Here is a 14,138-nt window from a genome sequence, read left to right as displayed (position 1 = left end):
AACCCTACCTACAGGTCTAATCAATTCTAATGAGCAAAGTGTGGATGTGGAAAATCTTGAGTTTATCGGGAGAAATTGTAATTTGGGAGTACAGCGGGAGGAGGGGTGGAAAAACGGAAGAAACCCGATAAAATCAGAAGTGTTGGCATGTATGCATGTGGGGGAATTATCAGAAAAGAAAGGCTACATCCATGATGTGCATTAAGGCAAAGAAAAGTGTGATGCAGCAGTTTCCATCAGAAACGAAGCACATACTTTTTTGGGCAACAGGAAGTGGTGTAATTCCAAAAATGTACTGTAATAAAACATTTAGACTTTGGTGTCATGAAAAAAATTGGAAAAAAATGAACCAGTTATTAACCAGTAATCAACATTTTAAAATGAAGTTTTCACTCCGAAACAACTGAAAAGGGACTTTGTTCCTGTTTTCGGTTATGTTCTGCAAAAAAAACAAAAAAATTATGTTTCACCTTGTTTTATTGCCGTGAATTGCCCATGAAATTCAGCGGTGGATTAAGCCTAAGTACTAAAACATGCCTATTCCTTACAGTCAACCGGTCTGATTTGGTCTTACAAAAAAAATTCACCAATATATTGACATACACTATATTGCCAAAAGTATTCACTCACCCATCCAAATAATTGAATTCAAGTGTTCCAATCACTTCCATGGCCACAGGTGTATAAAATGAAGCACCTAGGCATGCAGACTGCTTCTACAAACATTTGTGAAAGAATGGGCTGCTCTCAGGAGCTCAGTGAATTCCAGCGTGGTACTGTGATAGGATGCCACCTGTGCAACAAGTCCAGTCGTGAAATTTCCTCGCTACTAAATATTCCACAGTCAACTGTCAGTGGTATTATAACAAAGTGGAAGCGATTGGGAATGACAGCAACTCAGGCCACGTAAAATGACAGAACGGGGTCAGTGGATGCTGAGGCGCATAGTGCGCAGAGGTCGCCAACTTTCTGCAGAGTCAATCGCTACAGACCTCCAAAGTTCATGTGGCCTTCAGATTAGCTTAAGAACAGTGCGTAGAGAGCTTCATGGAATGGGTTTCCATGGCCGAGCAGCTGCATCCAAGCCATACATCACCAAGTGCAATGCAAAGCGTCGGATGCAGTGGTGTAAAGCACGCCACCACTGGACTCTAGAGCAGTGGAGACGCGTTCTCTGGAGTGACGAATCACGCTTCTCCATCTGGCAATCTGATGGACGAGTCTGGGTTTGGCGGTTGCCAGGAGAACGGTACTTGTCTGACTGCATTGTGCCAACTGTGAAGTTTGGTGGAGGGGGGATTATGGTGTGGGGTTGTTTTTCAGGAGCTGGACTTGGCCCCTTAGTTCCAGTGAAAGGAACTCTGAATGCTTCAGCATACCAAGAGATTTTGGACAATTCCATGCTCCCAACTTTGTGGGAACAGTTTGGGGATGGCCCCTTCCTGTTCCAACATGACTGCGCACCAGTGCACAAAGCAAGGTCCATAAAGACATGGATGAGCGAGTTTGGTGTGGAAGAACTTGACTGGCCTGCACAGAGTCCTGACCTCAACCCGATAGAGCACCTTTGGGATAAATTTGAGCGAAGACTGTGAGTCAGGCCTTCTCGTCCAACATCAGTGTCTGACCTCACAAATGCGCTTCTGGAAGAATGGTCAAAAATTCCCATAAACACACTCCTAAACCTTGTGGAAAGCCTTCCCATAATAGTTGAAGCTGTTATAGCTGCAAAGGGTGGGCTGACGTCATATTAAACCCTATGGATTAAGAATGGGATGTCACTTAAGTTCATATGCGTCTAAAGGCAGGTGAGCGAATACTTTTGGCAATATAGTGTATTTATCCTGAAGACTGAAACAAACAAATTCTATAATGATAACATTTTGCAAGGTGGATTTGGGGGATGGCCTTCTCTGCACAAAAAACTCAAGATTTACTAATTTTATTTTCAGGGTGAAAAAAAACCCCACATCTTACCTTCCTCCCACTGCAAAGTCTGAAATAGCGTAGTAGTAAGACTTGAGCACTTTGGGATCATTGAAAACTTCATCTCCGAAAGTGTTTAATCTGTTCAGGGTCACTCTGATGTCTGTGGCAGTCACCCAATCCTGAGCAGATAAAAAAAAATAAGACAAGAGCAGCAGTGTTACAAATTATGTACTATTATAAAGACACATACAACAATAAAAATAAAGAATGTAGATTATGCAATGCAAACTAGAGAAAGGACAGTCAGAGATGACTAAATTATTTTGTTTTCATTTTTTGGAATGTTTATTGGAGAAAAAGAGAGTCTACATTTGTAGGGAAGGATTCCCATCTGTTCTGTGAGAAAATGTTTAAAGAAAATAAATACTCTGGTCTCTAATCTAAACCAAACCTGCTGGAGTCACATTGAGGCAGTGTAATGTTGAGAGGAAACAGGCATGTCTGCGGAGAGGATTCATGGGAAAAGAAAAACACAATTCTAAAGTTTAACCAGAAAATGCCATTTAAAGTCCTTAGAAACATTATTTGCTATTGAACTTTGTCTGCTTGCAGTCACATGCTGGGAGTGCCAGTGGGAACAGCCTCTGAAACCAATGAAACCATAACATGACCTTTTTCTAAAACCATTTTCTCCAGCTTCTCTATAAACTCTGAGTTGTTGCTTTACGAGCAGGACTGACAGAACAACATGGAAGTCAGTAAGAGTAGTAGCGAACATCTTCAGTCCACTAAACCCCTGCTGGGCACCTTGGAGGAAAAAGTCCTTAAGTCATTCTGACACCTTCAGCTGACAGCTGTGATTCAGCGCATGTTCCTGTTTGGGAAGAGTGCCAAACCTACAGCAGCTCTCCTCCCATATCAGGAACATGTTAAAAACACAAATTCCTCATACTGAAATGTGTGGATCATCCATAATATCATCTGTTCCTCTCACACACAATCTAGCTAGCCTAGCTTTAGAAGACTTGAAATAGAGCGTAAAAAATGTATAGACAATGTTTTTTGAGCTTGACAGCTGTAGTCATCATCCACTTTCACTGTATGGATAAGAACGAGAACGACTGTGTTCCATTAAGCATCATGAGGGTGACATATTTAGGTGAAATATCCCTTTGATAAATGTGATATAACAATATCTAGCACTGTCAGCACTGTTTGTAAAGTAACTGCTAATTTTCAACTAACGATAATAATAATGACAGATCATGGTTGAAACAACTTTGCTGTGGATTATTTTTACAACAAAGTCCACCATGAACCTGGTCATCTTCACTCATCCTGCGCTTCTGTAATGGAACAGGCATGAAGGCCATATTGTGGTACAAAAACTGATCCATTCCACATTGTGGGCTTTGGTATTAATAGCTTCATGCCACATGAGATGTCTACTATGGAAGTATCTGGAGACAGGGCTAAAAGTGTACATTTTTAGAACATAACACTGAAATAAAGGATGAGCACAAAAAAAACCACAGTATTGCATATTTATGCCAGTCAAATAAGGTCTGACACATTAAACTTCAGTTATTTGATGACACATGAGTATATTTAGGCAGCAGATATAATAAAAGTTGCACATCACTCAAGTAAATCAGTGAAACTGTCTCATTAAAATAAAGACTTCCAAAATAATAAAAAAGACATGACTAACATTCTGACCTGATTTCCATAAAAACCATGGTGGTGTCCCACAAGAATATAGACCCCTACCTCGTTTTGGACAGATTAAATACTCCATTTGCATGCAGAAAATATGCAAACTGATTTGGAATGCACAAGATGGGGAAATAAACACTATATGATAAATGTATTTATTTTTTTAAAGGGATAGTTCACTCAAAAATGACACACAAAAGGAAATGTTAGGCAAAATGTTAGCTTCACTCACCATTCACTTTCATTGCATCTTTTTTTCATACAACGGACGTGAACGGTGCCTGAGGCAGTCAATCCCTAACATATTTTGTATTCCACAGAAGAAAGAAACATCATAAGAGTGAGTAAATGATAAAACTATTTTTCATTTTTGGGTGAACTATCCCTTTTAAACATGTTCACATGCTTCAGGCCATAATGTTCCATTGCTCTTTACTACACACTCCATGCACATTAAGAGTTGTCGCCAAACACACACAAATACACACTCTTTTCCAGCTGTGTCTGCATGTTGCCAAGCACAATGTGAACAGGGGTGGGAAATCTGGGGGCGTCACCCTGTAACATGTTGCAACTGTTGGCTGTGCTGAGCGAGCAGGAGGCTGCGTACCACCTGTATGGCAGAATGCCTCCCCACAACGGGTCTCACGAACACACACCATCCAGCCTGCATCCATAAATGATCTGATTTCAACCCACTTCTGCTCTTGTACTCATGGTATCTCACATAACCACTAAACAGCAGCATCTTGCTTTGGCTCAGCATGCAGGCTGATTTCCTTGTCTGACAATGAAGACGACTATCAAATTCCATAGTCAGCACTTGGTATACAGTGTAGCTGTATAGTAAACATGTATAGTTTTATGAGCCATTTTGCTGTATGTAGTGCACTGAACACAGCAAAAATTCTACAACATAAAATAATTAAGGATTGCGAAATCATTTAACATTTTTAAACAAATTACATGATAGGCCAATTAATTAATAGAATTAATTGCATATATAAATATTTGCAGAAAAGGCCCTCAAAATAACAAGAATCCACAGTCCACAGCAATCCATTCTGCAATTAATTTTGTCATAGATAGATTTATTATGAGGGCTTGTCTAAGGAAGCATCAATATAAACATGCATCAAATGCATGCTTTTAAGGGAGGGTCATGTTGGTTGCATCGTGTCATAAACACAGCATTTTTAAGTCACAAGTTAAACATAGTTTGAAACAGAAAAACACGCTTCGAGATCCCTGCATTAGGAATTGCGCTCTGTCCAGCTGTTTGAATGCAAGAACGCATCCTCATCTTGTGCTGTTTGCTGTGGTTTGTTGGCTGTACAGCTGCATGTTGACTATACACGTAGAGTTTCGCTTACTGCCCCCTGCTGAAAAAAGGTGGTACTTTAAGTTTGAATTACTCAGCTGGTACGAATACTGGGAACTTTATTAGAAACACCTGTACTTCTACTTATTCATGCAATTATCAGTCAATTGTGTGGTAGCAGTGCAATGCATAAAATAATTTGTACGGGTCAGGAGCTTCAGTTAATGTTCAAATCAACCATCACAATGGGGAAAATTGGCATCTCAGTGATTTCGACCCTGGCATGATTGTTGGTGCCAGATGGGCTGGTCTGAGTATGTCTGTAACTGCTGATCTCCTGGGATTTTCATGTACAACAGTCTCTAGAGTTTACTCAGAATAGTGCCAAAAACAAAAAACATCCATTGAGCGGCAGTTCTGCGGATGGAAACGCCTTGTTGATGAGAGAGGTCAACGGAGAATGGCCAGACTGGTTCGAGCTGACATAAAGGCTACGGTAACTCAGGTAAACACACTGTACAATTGTAGTGAGTAGAATAGCATCTCAGAATGCACAAAACGTTGAACCTTGAGGCGGATGGCTACAACAGCAGGAGACCACATTGGGCACTTTATTAGTACCACAGCGTGTCTAATTAAGTGCTCAGTGAGTGTTTATTACTTATTACAGCCCGGGGACATGATTAATTGCGTTAATTTTTTTATAGCATTCTTTTTTATATCTTTAATCGCACTGAATTAACGTGTTAAATCAACAGCCCTAAATATAATGGATCAAACTACTTATCCATTGTTTGGGGGAAAAAAGTCTGTTCTAGTCAAGTTCTAGATAATTAAGCAGTTTATAGTCTACACTTTCTGGCTTGGGTTCCCAGTTTGTACCATTTGGTAATAAAAGTGAATGTAAATGTGATCCCTCCCTCGACGCAATTAGATTTCACAACAATAAATTTTGTTGTAATTATCAATAGCCCATTCCCAATAAGCATTTTATAATACATGGCCATTATGTAAAGAAATGTATAGATCCACAACTCTGTTACGCAGCAGAAAAAAAACAGTAAATCATTATTCTTAAACTGAAATTAGTTATTTTATTGTTTATTTAATTTTACACAAATGCATTGCAAATACTTTGCATATTGTTTGTTTGGAAAATGTTACTCAATCTGACCAGAACATTTTCAGAATTGGAGCTTGGCTGCAATCACAACATTATTTCACAACCACAAATCTGGCAACAGTGTTTTTCAATTCCCACCAATCTCTCTGTGGCTGTCAATGAAGTGATTGACTGCATTAGCGAGTAACAGTGATCAAAAGACAGTGAGAGGGAGCGAGAAGACTTTCATTACCTGTAGTACTGGACTGTTATCGAAATTATATGCACTGGGTCGGCCCTCAAGTGTAGAAAAGGCCACGTTTCCTCCGGTGAGGGGCGAAATATCGCTGAACTCGTCCGTGCACAGTGCCTGCTGCTCGTCCTCTCCTGTGCGGATGAAGCCGCGATTCGTTTTGCTGTATGTCTTTTCGCAGGAGCCACTGTAGTATTGGTAGGGAATCCAGGGCCCTTCCTCGCTAGTGCGCTTATAGATGGCAAAACTCTCAGGACGGCTGGTGTGGAACTTTAGTCGCACATAGGTGATGTCGAAGGCCTTGCCTAGAAGACACAGGAAGAGACAATATTAAGTACTGAACACTACAGTCCTATCTTAATTCATACTAACTGGATGACAAAACAGGAACTTTGAAAGCAATTAAATTTATCAAAGCATTAAACCAGAGATCAATGGATTTGGAGAAGTCCTAATAATCAAGATGAGAAATACCATCAACTTGCCAATAAATGAAGAGAAGGTTGGATCCAACCAACCTGAAATAGGGGGTGTGCAAAGTCACCAAGCACTGCACGGGAAAGACACTTTTCTAAACAATCTCTGCTGTAGTATGCCCTATTTTTTTTACATCTACTTTAATATAATTAAACATTTTCACAACTCTAAAAGATTGTAAAGAAAAACAGATTAAAGTTGAGCAGACAAAACTGATGTAATATACAGCTGGCATAATGCCACACAAACATAACCTTGTTTCACTCAAAATACCTCTGCTCCTTCCTGCCTGATAAGATCTGCAAATCTTTCCCTTAAAACAGTCTTTGTTCTGTTAATTTCTTTTTCTAACTACTGCTTCGCAATAATCAATGCTGTGACCACAGTGTTTCCCTTATATGCATTCAGGAGTGCCGCTGTTGAATTATGAGCGGCACTATTATCTATCCGCTATTTCACATGGTTCATTAATATCCATGACACAACGTAACACTTACCAGCACCAGTCAGTTGAGCGCTTATACTGTGTGCAGTCAAATGGGACATCTGTATGAAGCGAAAGGGATCCCACCATATACACGCACATATTCACAGTGACATCATCGTATAGCAGCCCGTCAAAGGCTGTTCGCGAGTGCATACACATACACAACAGAGAAGCAGGAAACCCGACATGATACCTCTTCTAGCGGAAAGACATTTACTCTGATAACTTCTTTGGCAAAGGTAGTAGACATGTAAGTTCTGTTAGATAGGTTTATATTTTCTATTGGTGTTTATGTTTAATAAAAATAGTGAAAGTGATTTTCTGAGCGCTTCAAGTGTCAAAAGCTCCCAGTAAATAATAAATACACACATGACAAGGCGAACATGAATAACCCATCTACGTATAATGATTCTAAGGCCATTTTAAGCTATTACTCCACCGACTTGCGTAAATATGGGTCCGGCCTTGGGGGCTCATGGATGCGCGCACAGCAGCCCCGATGCTGAACAAATCCTAGGGGAAACACTGGACCATAATAGACATTCAATGTCCCTAATAATAGTGGTCAATCAATATGGGGTTTTCAGATACTTATTCTTAATATTTAACCTTTGGCCCCTCCACCTCAATGCTGAAAATTCAGTTACATCCTTAGCAATACTCACTGTACAATCACCTGAATTATTTAATCATCAACCAACCTGAAATCCTTCCTTCTACTTTTTAACGCACAACATGCAATAAAACATTGTGTCATAAATAGGGCTGCAACTAACGATTATTTTGATAATCGATTAATTTTACATTTATTTGAAAGATTATTCTGCAGTTATTACAACGATTAATCATTAGCTCTATTAACTGATTATTCAGCTTGTGCCCAGACTTAAAAGGCTGTATTAAACGTACTTACTAACAATAAAAAGGACAAAATCATCTTTTAAAAATACCTCTATATGACATTCACTGAATTAAATGGAAAAAAATACTTGTTTAATTCATTAAAGAAATTCACAGCAAAAGAATTTGTGTTTTTGTCTTGTTTTCCATTTAAAATTGTCTAAAAATCCTTAAAACAAGATACATTTACTTGAGAGGCACCATATAAGATATTTAGACTTGCTTTAAGTGAATGTATCTTAAATATGTCTATTTTGTATATAAGTGTATTTTTTCACTTAGTTATACTTCTGTGAGTGCAGTAAAGACAAAATATACTTATATTCAAGATCTATTCTCTTAAAGCATGTCTAAATATTTTATATACTGCTTCTCAGGTGAATGCATTTTATTTTTTTTTTTAAGGATTTTTAGATATTTTAAAATCATTGTATTTTTAAAATTGTATTCAACATTCTCAGATAACAATTTTTTCTTCAGCAGTATAGCTGCTAAAGTAAATGTACGTTGTTTTAAAGGAGTTTTAGATATTTATATTGGAAAACAAAACAAAAGCAAATAAAAAACTTATTTTGTTGCAGTGTATAATGGGGCGAAGACTACCATCTCTCACCTTTCTGTTCACTTCAATCCATCTTTAACTCACAAAAAAAAAAAAAAAACACTCTTATTAATAAAGCTGTGTATTGCCAATTTTCTACATGATAAGAAATGCACAGTGACATATATTATTCAATAAAACACGAGCCATCACATTATAATCTAGCTGCATTAAGCGTGCACGCTCAAGGGACGAGCGTCCCTACGACAGTGTGTTCATCAGCCAGGTGCAGTTTCAATCTCTCCCCCTTAGATCGGGACATTCACGCAATTTATAGAAGAGGAGCTGACCGCACAGAGAAATGCCAGTTTCAGAGTTTGTAGTTATTAACATGATCTGATTCCATATTATTTGAACATTAATAAAGCTATAACACATTAAATATAACTGCATTCAAGATGTAATGCCAGGGTGTTTCCTTTAAAGAGCTCCGGCTCCACTTATTCCACAACGAGAGTGATTCGGTATTTTTGCATTATAATTCCCTCATACTTTGCGATCTATATCACCTTAAGCTGTTTGGAAGGTTTGGAGTGCGTCTGTGAGCTGTGTAATTCTTCCTTGCCTCAGTCATGTGCGAGCTGCAGTGCTGCTCTCGCGCGTTAACATTAGAGTTTAATGTGATCTCATGTTACGTTAAATGAGATCAAACCACTATTCGACAATAAAAAATTGTCGGCAAAAATTTTCGTTGTCGACAACGTCTACTAATCTTTTCAGCCCTAGTCGTAAAATGGAAACAAGAGAATGATTACACAAAACCTCCAAGTTTTTAGCTTTGCTAGGTCCTCCAGCAATTTTGTAGAGCATGTAAAAACATATTTTTGCATGTCTGTGCAAGCCATGTATGTTTGGGAGGATGAACTAGAGACTGTTACCAGGGGCCAAATGGAAATGGTATGGAGAGACATCATTTATTCAGCGTAAAGAAAATGACACCATCTTTCACCAGAGCAACAGGGGGGACCAATATTTGCTTAAAGAATTTGCTCTCCAAACAAATCCGCAAAAGCTAAAAGAGGGGAAACTGTGTGAAGTAAACAGACCTATGGATTGCATCAAAAAAGTTAAACTGCAGCTAAAGCAGCAGACTTTTTTTAAAGCAATGATAAAGAGACTCATTTCTTGCAGCAGTCTTTGAGTGCATTATGGCTGTTGCAATACAAAACTTGATGATTATAGGAGACCCTGCACACATCAGGCTGTCAAGGTCAAGGTTCAACTGAGGTGGGAGACATTTTTATAACAGGGCTGTGCTTTTGCTCACATAACTCAGTGAATGAGTTGGAAAAAGCCTCATTTGGTGCTTAGAAAGAAGTTTATAAAAACTCAAGGGTGAACCAAAGATTTCAAGGGATCATGCACCAAAAACTAAAAGGTGCATTCCAAATTCGCACAATTCTGCACTATTCTACGCCATTTTGTAGTGTAAGTATAGTGTGAGTAGTATGTTAACAATGAAAAACAAAAAAAGAAGTGTACTACAATTACCCAGATGATGTACTTCTTGAACTGAAAAAAGAAAAAAAAAATGGAGTGTGGAATGTTGGACGCTTCATGCACTCAACAATTGCAGCTTGCCATACGTAGTGGAAGGGGTGGAGTTATGGGCCGAAATGCTGGCCTGAATGTGGCAACTTGCGAAACTTCTGTGAAGATAGCACCTTACAAATGGGACAGCACCTTACAAATGGGAGTTAAATGCTTTACCAAGACCTCACACAGTGTGAATATGTACATTACTTGAGTATTCAAAGTGTTGAACTGAGTTTGGCTAACACGCTGAAGCTAGTGACAACATTTCTGTCAGCTGAAAAACAGCGAGTGCTTCCGTGTAGTAAAACACATACATGTTCCATTTGGGATGATACTACTCTTGAAAATCCATATACTATATGGCTGAGTGCATAGTGTAGAATATATTGTAAGCGTGTCATTCGGGACACAGCTTAAATGGGCGGTCACACTAGGCTTTCTAATTTTTTCCAGGCAAAGCAACGGACCAGGATATGATGTCACAAGGGAGAGCATATGGCTTTAGTAAATAACATTTCACAAATAACACAAAATATTAAAATAAAAATGGGAAAATACAGTACTGTGCAAACGTTTTAGGCACATAAGATGTTTCACAAAAACATTTGTCTTAAGATGGTTATTTATCTTCAGCTTTAGTGTGTCAATAGGAAAAATATCTTTTAGACTTCCAAACATTCCTTTTTTCAAATAGAAAAGATTAGAATAGAAGAACAGGGCACTCTGCAAGAGATGGCATTGCCCTCACAGAGCCCCCCACTGAACATCGTGTCAGTCTGAGATTACATAAAGAGACAGAAGCAATTGAGACAGCAGAAATAGATAGAAGAATTGCGGCAAATTCTCCAAGAAGCTTGGAACATCCTATCTGCCAACAACCAAGAAAAACTGTGTCCAGGTGTAGCTAGGAGAATTGGAGCTGTTTTAAATGCAAAGGTGGCCACACCAAATATTGATTTAGCTTTTTTCTGTTTACTGGACTTTGAATGACATTAACTGATAAATGAAAACTATTTATGCCATTATTTCTGAAGACATCCTCATTATGCAAAATTTTTCACAAGTGCCTAAAACATTTGCACAGTACTGTATACCATCTACTCACTTTCCAGCAGCAATAAAAACATGCAGCTTTAAAATATACATACTTTGAATTGAGCCAAGTGGTCAGTGCATGACGCATCTTCTATTTGTCACGTGTCTTCTCGTCATGCAGATTCGTAGTTCAGAGTTCGTTTTAACTTTGGTATGCAGCGTCGCACAATTTTTTTCAGAAAAAAAACAACAACTTGTGTGTCCGGTCATGCATTTGAATGGTAAAGTGTGGTGTGATCGCCCCTTAAGCCTTAATCAGTCATCTACTCGCCATCATATCACCCTTTTTTAATTTATTTTTTTGGTTGTTGTGAAACTCTAAAAAGTTTTAAGTTCTAAAAAGTACTAGAAAAGCACTCCATATGACTAATACACTATTTTAACTATAAACTAGCAGTTCACTAAGCACAGATACTCAAAACAGTAAAAGATGGCACACAAACAACAACAAAACAAGGAAACCAAAATAAAATGCTGTTTAAGTCCCTACACAGAGTCTTGGAAAAAAATATGGAAAGCAGTGATTGTCATGCTCATAAAATAAGACAATGCCCTAAATATTGGCTGTTCCACAACACCAAGTCAGACAGCACACCAGTGAGTCAAAGGTATCTTCCAGAAACAGTTTAATCCAATAAATGTCTATATTTCTTATGAGGCTTTCAAATTTACTTTGCATATATTGCAGGAACTGAGACAGTCAGCCTCACAGCCTTTATCCAGATGTTTTCAGGCCAGGCCTTTACCTTAATTTGCCTCTAGGTTATTCATTGCAGGTAAGGTGTGCACTGAAACAAAAGCTTAAGCCCTACAGTGTAGAAAAACAAATATACCCAGAAAAATTGCACATGATGTTGTGTTTAAATAGAACAGAATATCTGTCATTCAAGGCCTAATTTAAACCACAAAAAGAACAATGTGCATACTTCAGTGTACATTGAGTGTTAATACTTCTGCTCCAAGTAACAGGATTTATGATGAGGGGGAAGAGGGGGAACGGGATTGGGAAATGGGTCAAAGTGAGTAGAGATGGGCATTTTCTGCATTTTGTCCACTCTGGAGGCACTGCTAGATCTATGTACATATGCGTCAGATGGATGACTTTGGGCATTAAATAAGGTTGCACTGCTTTTAAAACCTTTGTTCTGTTCCGTTGAGCTGTGTTCTCTCTACCTGTTTTTTTAAAGGAAGTACACATCCTGTGCCGCAACGAACAGTGCCATCACTGATGTCTCACCTCTGAGGTCTCCCCAGCGTCCTTGCAAAAAAAGACTAACCAAATCTGTTGGCAAAGCTGTGAAGAATGGAGCCAGAAGCTGACTTGGTGGAAAACAAAAAAGCCCCTTCACGTAGCCATCATACCGGTGAACGCTTCAGGAGAACAGACAAAGAACACTTGAGCACTGACTCGTAGTGTTCACTGAAGCATTGCTGGAGCTCAAAAGCATGAACTGAAGCCAGGGCACAGATGAAGAGGAAAGGGTCAGGCCTTGTGGGGCTGCAGCACTGAACTGTCTTTGAACTTAGTCTTGTAACATCCTGTCTTTGTCACAGATCCATTGGAGACTGAAAGCGACTGAGTTGGTGTAATTTTGGGGTCTACATATCTGTGGTAAAAACCCTACCTCTTGTATACCAGAAGAAGAAAATTAAAGTAAAGCCTGTTTTAAACATTTGTGAACAGCTTGGTGGCAACTCAATTGTGCAACAATTCACATTTTAAAATTTGACTAGTTGGTGGGTTGTCTGAAAATCAAGTCGACTAATCAGTCTTAAGCACGCCTTGTATAATTAGGCTGGTTTCGGGTGCACCTGACCCTGTTCGGAAGCGTGTTTTTATGGGGGCTAGACATGTTACTGCATTCAAAAACAGCTCGAATGCACAGCGCACACGTCAAAAATTATTGTTATCAGTACAGTAAGCATGGACTGTCTGTGTGAAGCCTAGATTTTCTAGGCACTTGGACAGTCCGTATCTTTGTGTCATCACCACATGTGCCTGGCATTGACTGTGCTTACAGTATCAAAGCAGTTGTCGTGCGCATGCGTCGTATGGGCATACATTCAATACTCGACTGTGCGCAAGACGGAATGGCATGCGGAAAGACAAAGTACACTCTAGCCTTTAAAAGTCAAAGTATTTTTAACTTAAAATGCAGACATAAAAAATGCAACGCTCATGGCTCAATGCACTAAAACAAACAAACAAACAAACAAACAAACAAACAAACAACCAAAAAAAAAAAAAAAACATTGATTGCATAGATCCATCAAAACAAGATTCCTAATATGACAGATTCAGCCAGCCTTGTCAACCTTTGGAATCTGATGTTCTCATGATTCGACAAATATTGCACATCCCCTGGGCAATAAATTATTTCCTTTGAGTCAACAAAGGAGACATTGCACAGACCTAAGCAGTCATCAACTGCAGCTGTGGGGGAAGTAGCCACAGGTGTCCCCTGAAGCAGTGAAAAATCTTGCGATAAACTGAGCGCGCCTATTTCTCAGAGTGCATGCCAGCTGGGGGCCTACATTTAGATCACTAGGATGGAGCCCTAGAACATATCAAATCCAATCCACTGATGAAAACCTTCAGACTCTTATTTATCGGTGTTAAATGCAAAGAGGTATTTGTGGAAGTAAACAGCTTGTAATATTCTTAATTGACTGTTTAATAATGACTCAATCTCAAATTAGGCATTTATCTCATTATATGCA

At 38.9% G+C, this 14,138-nt stretch overlaps 1 protein-coding gene across 1 annotated transcript in view; it reads right to left on the bottom strand.

The window, feature by feature from the left end:
- LOC127442208 (laminin subunit gamma-1-like) overlaps positions 1–14,138 on the bottom strand; it is a 79,629-nt gene that overhangs the window by 29,856 nt on the left and 35,635 nt on the right. The window contains exons 2-3 of the mRNA XM_051700058.1: positions 6,322–6,626; positions 1,978–2,108 (exon numbers count right to left, since the gene is read on the bottom strand). Of these exons, the coding sequence (XP_051556018.1) occupies positions 1,978–2,108; positions 6,322–6,626 (436 nt within the window). The remainder of the gene's footprint in view (positions 1–1,977; positions 2,109–6,321; positions 6,627–14,138) is intronic.

This window comes from Myxocyprinus asiaticus, chromosome 6, assembly GCF_019703515.2.
Source record: "Myxocyprinus asiaticus isolate MX2 ecotype Aquarium Trade chromosome 6, UBuf_Myxa_2, whole genome shotgun sequence".
Taxonomy (NCBI): domain Eukaryota; kingdom Metazoa; phylum Chordata; class Actinopteri; order Cypriniformes; family Catostomidae; genus Myxocyprinus; species Myxocyprinus asiaticus.
This window is presented reverse-complemented; position numbering and strand designations above follow the sequence as displayed.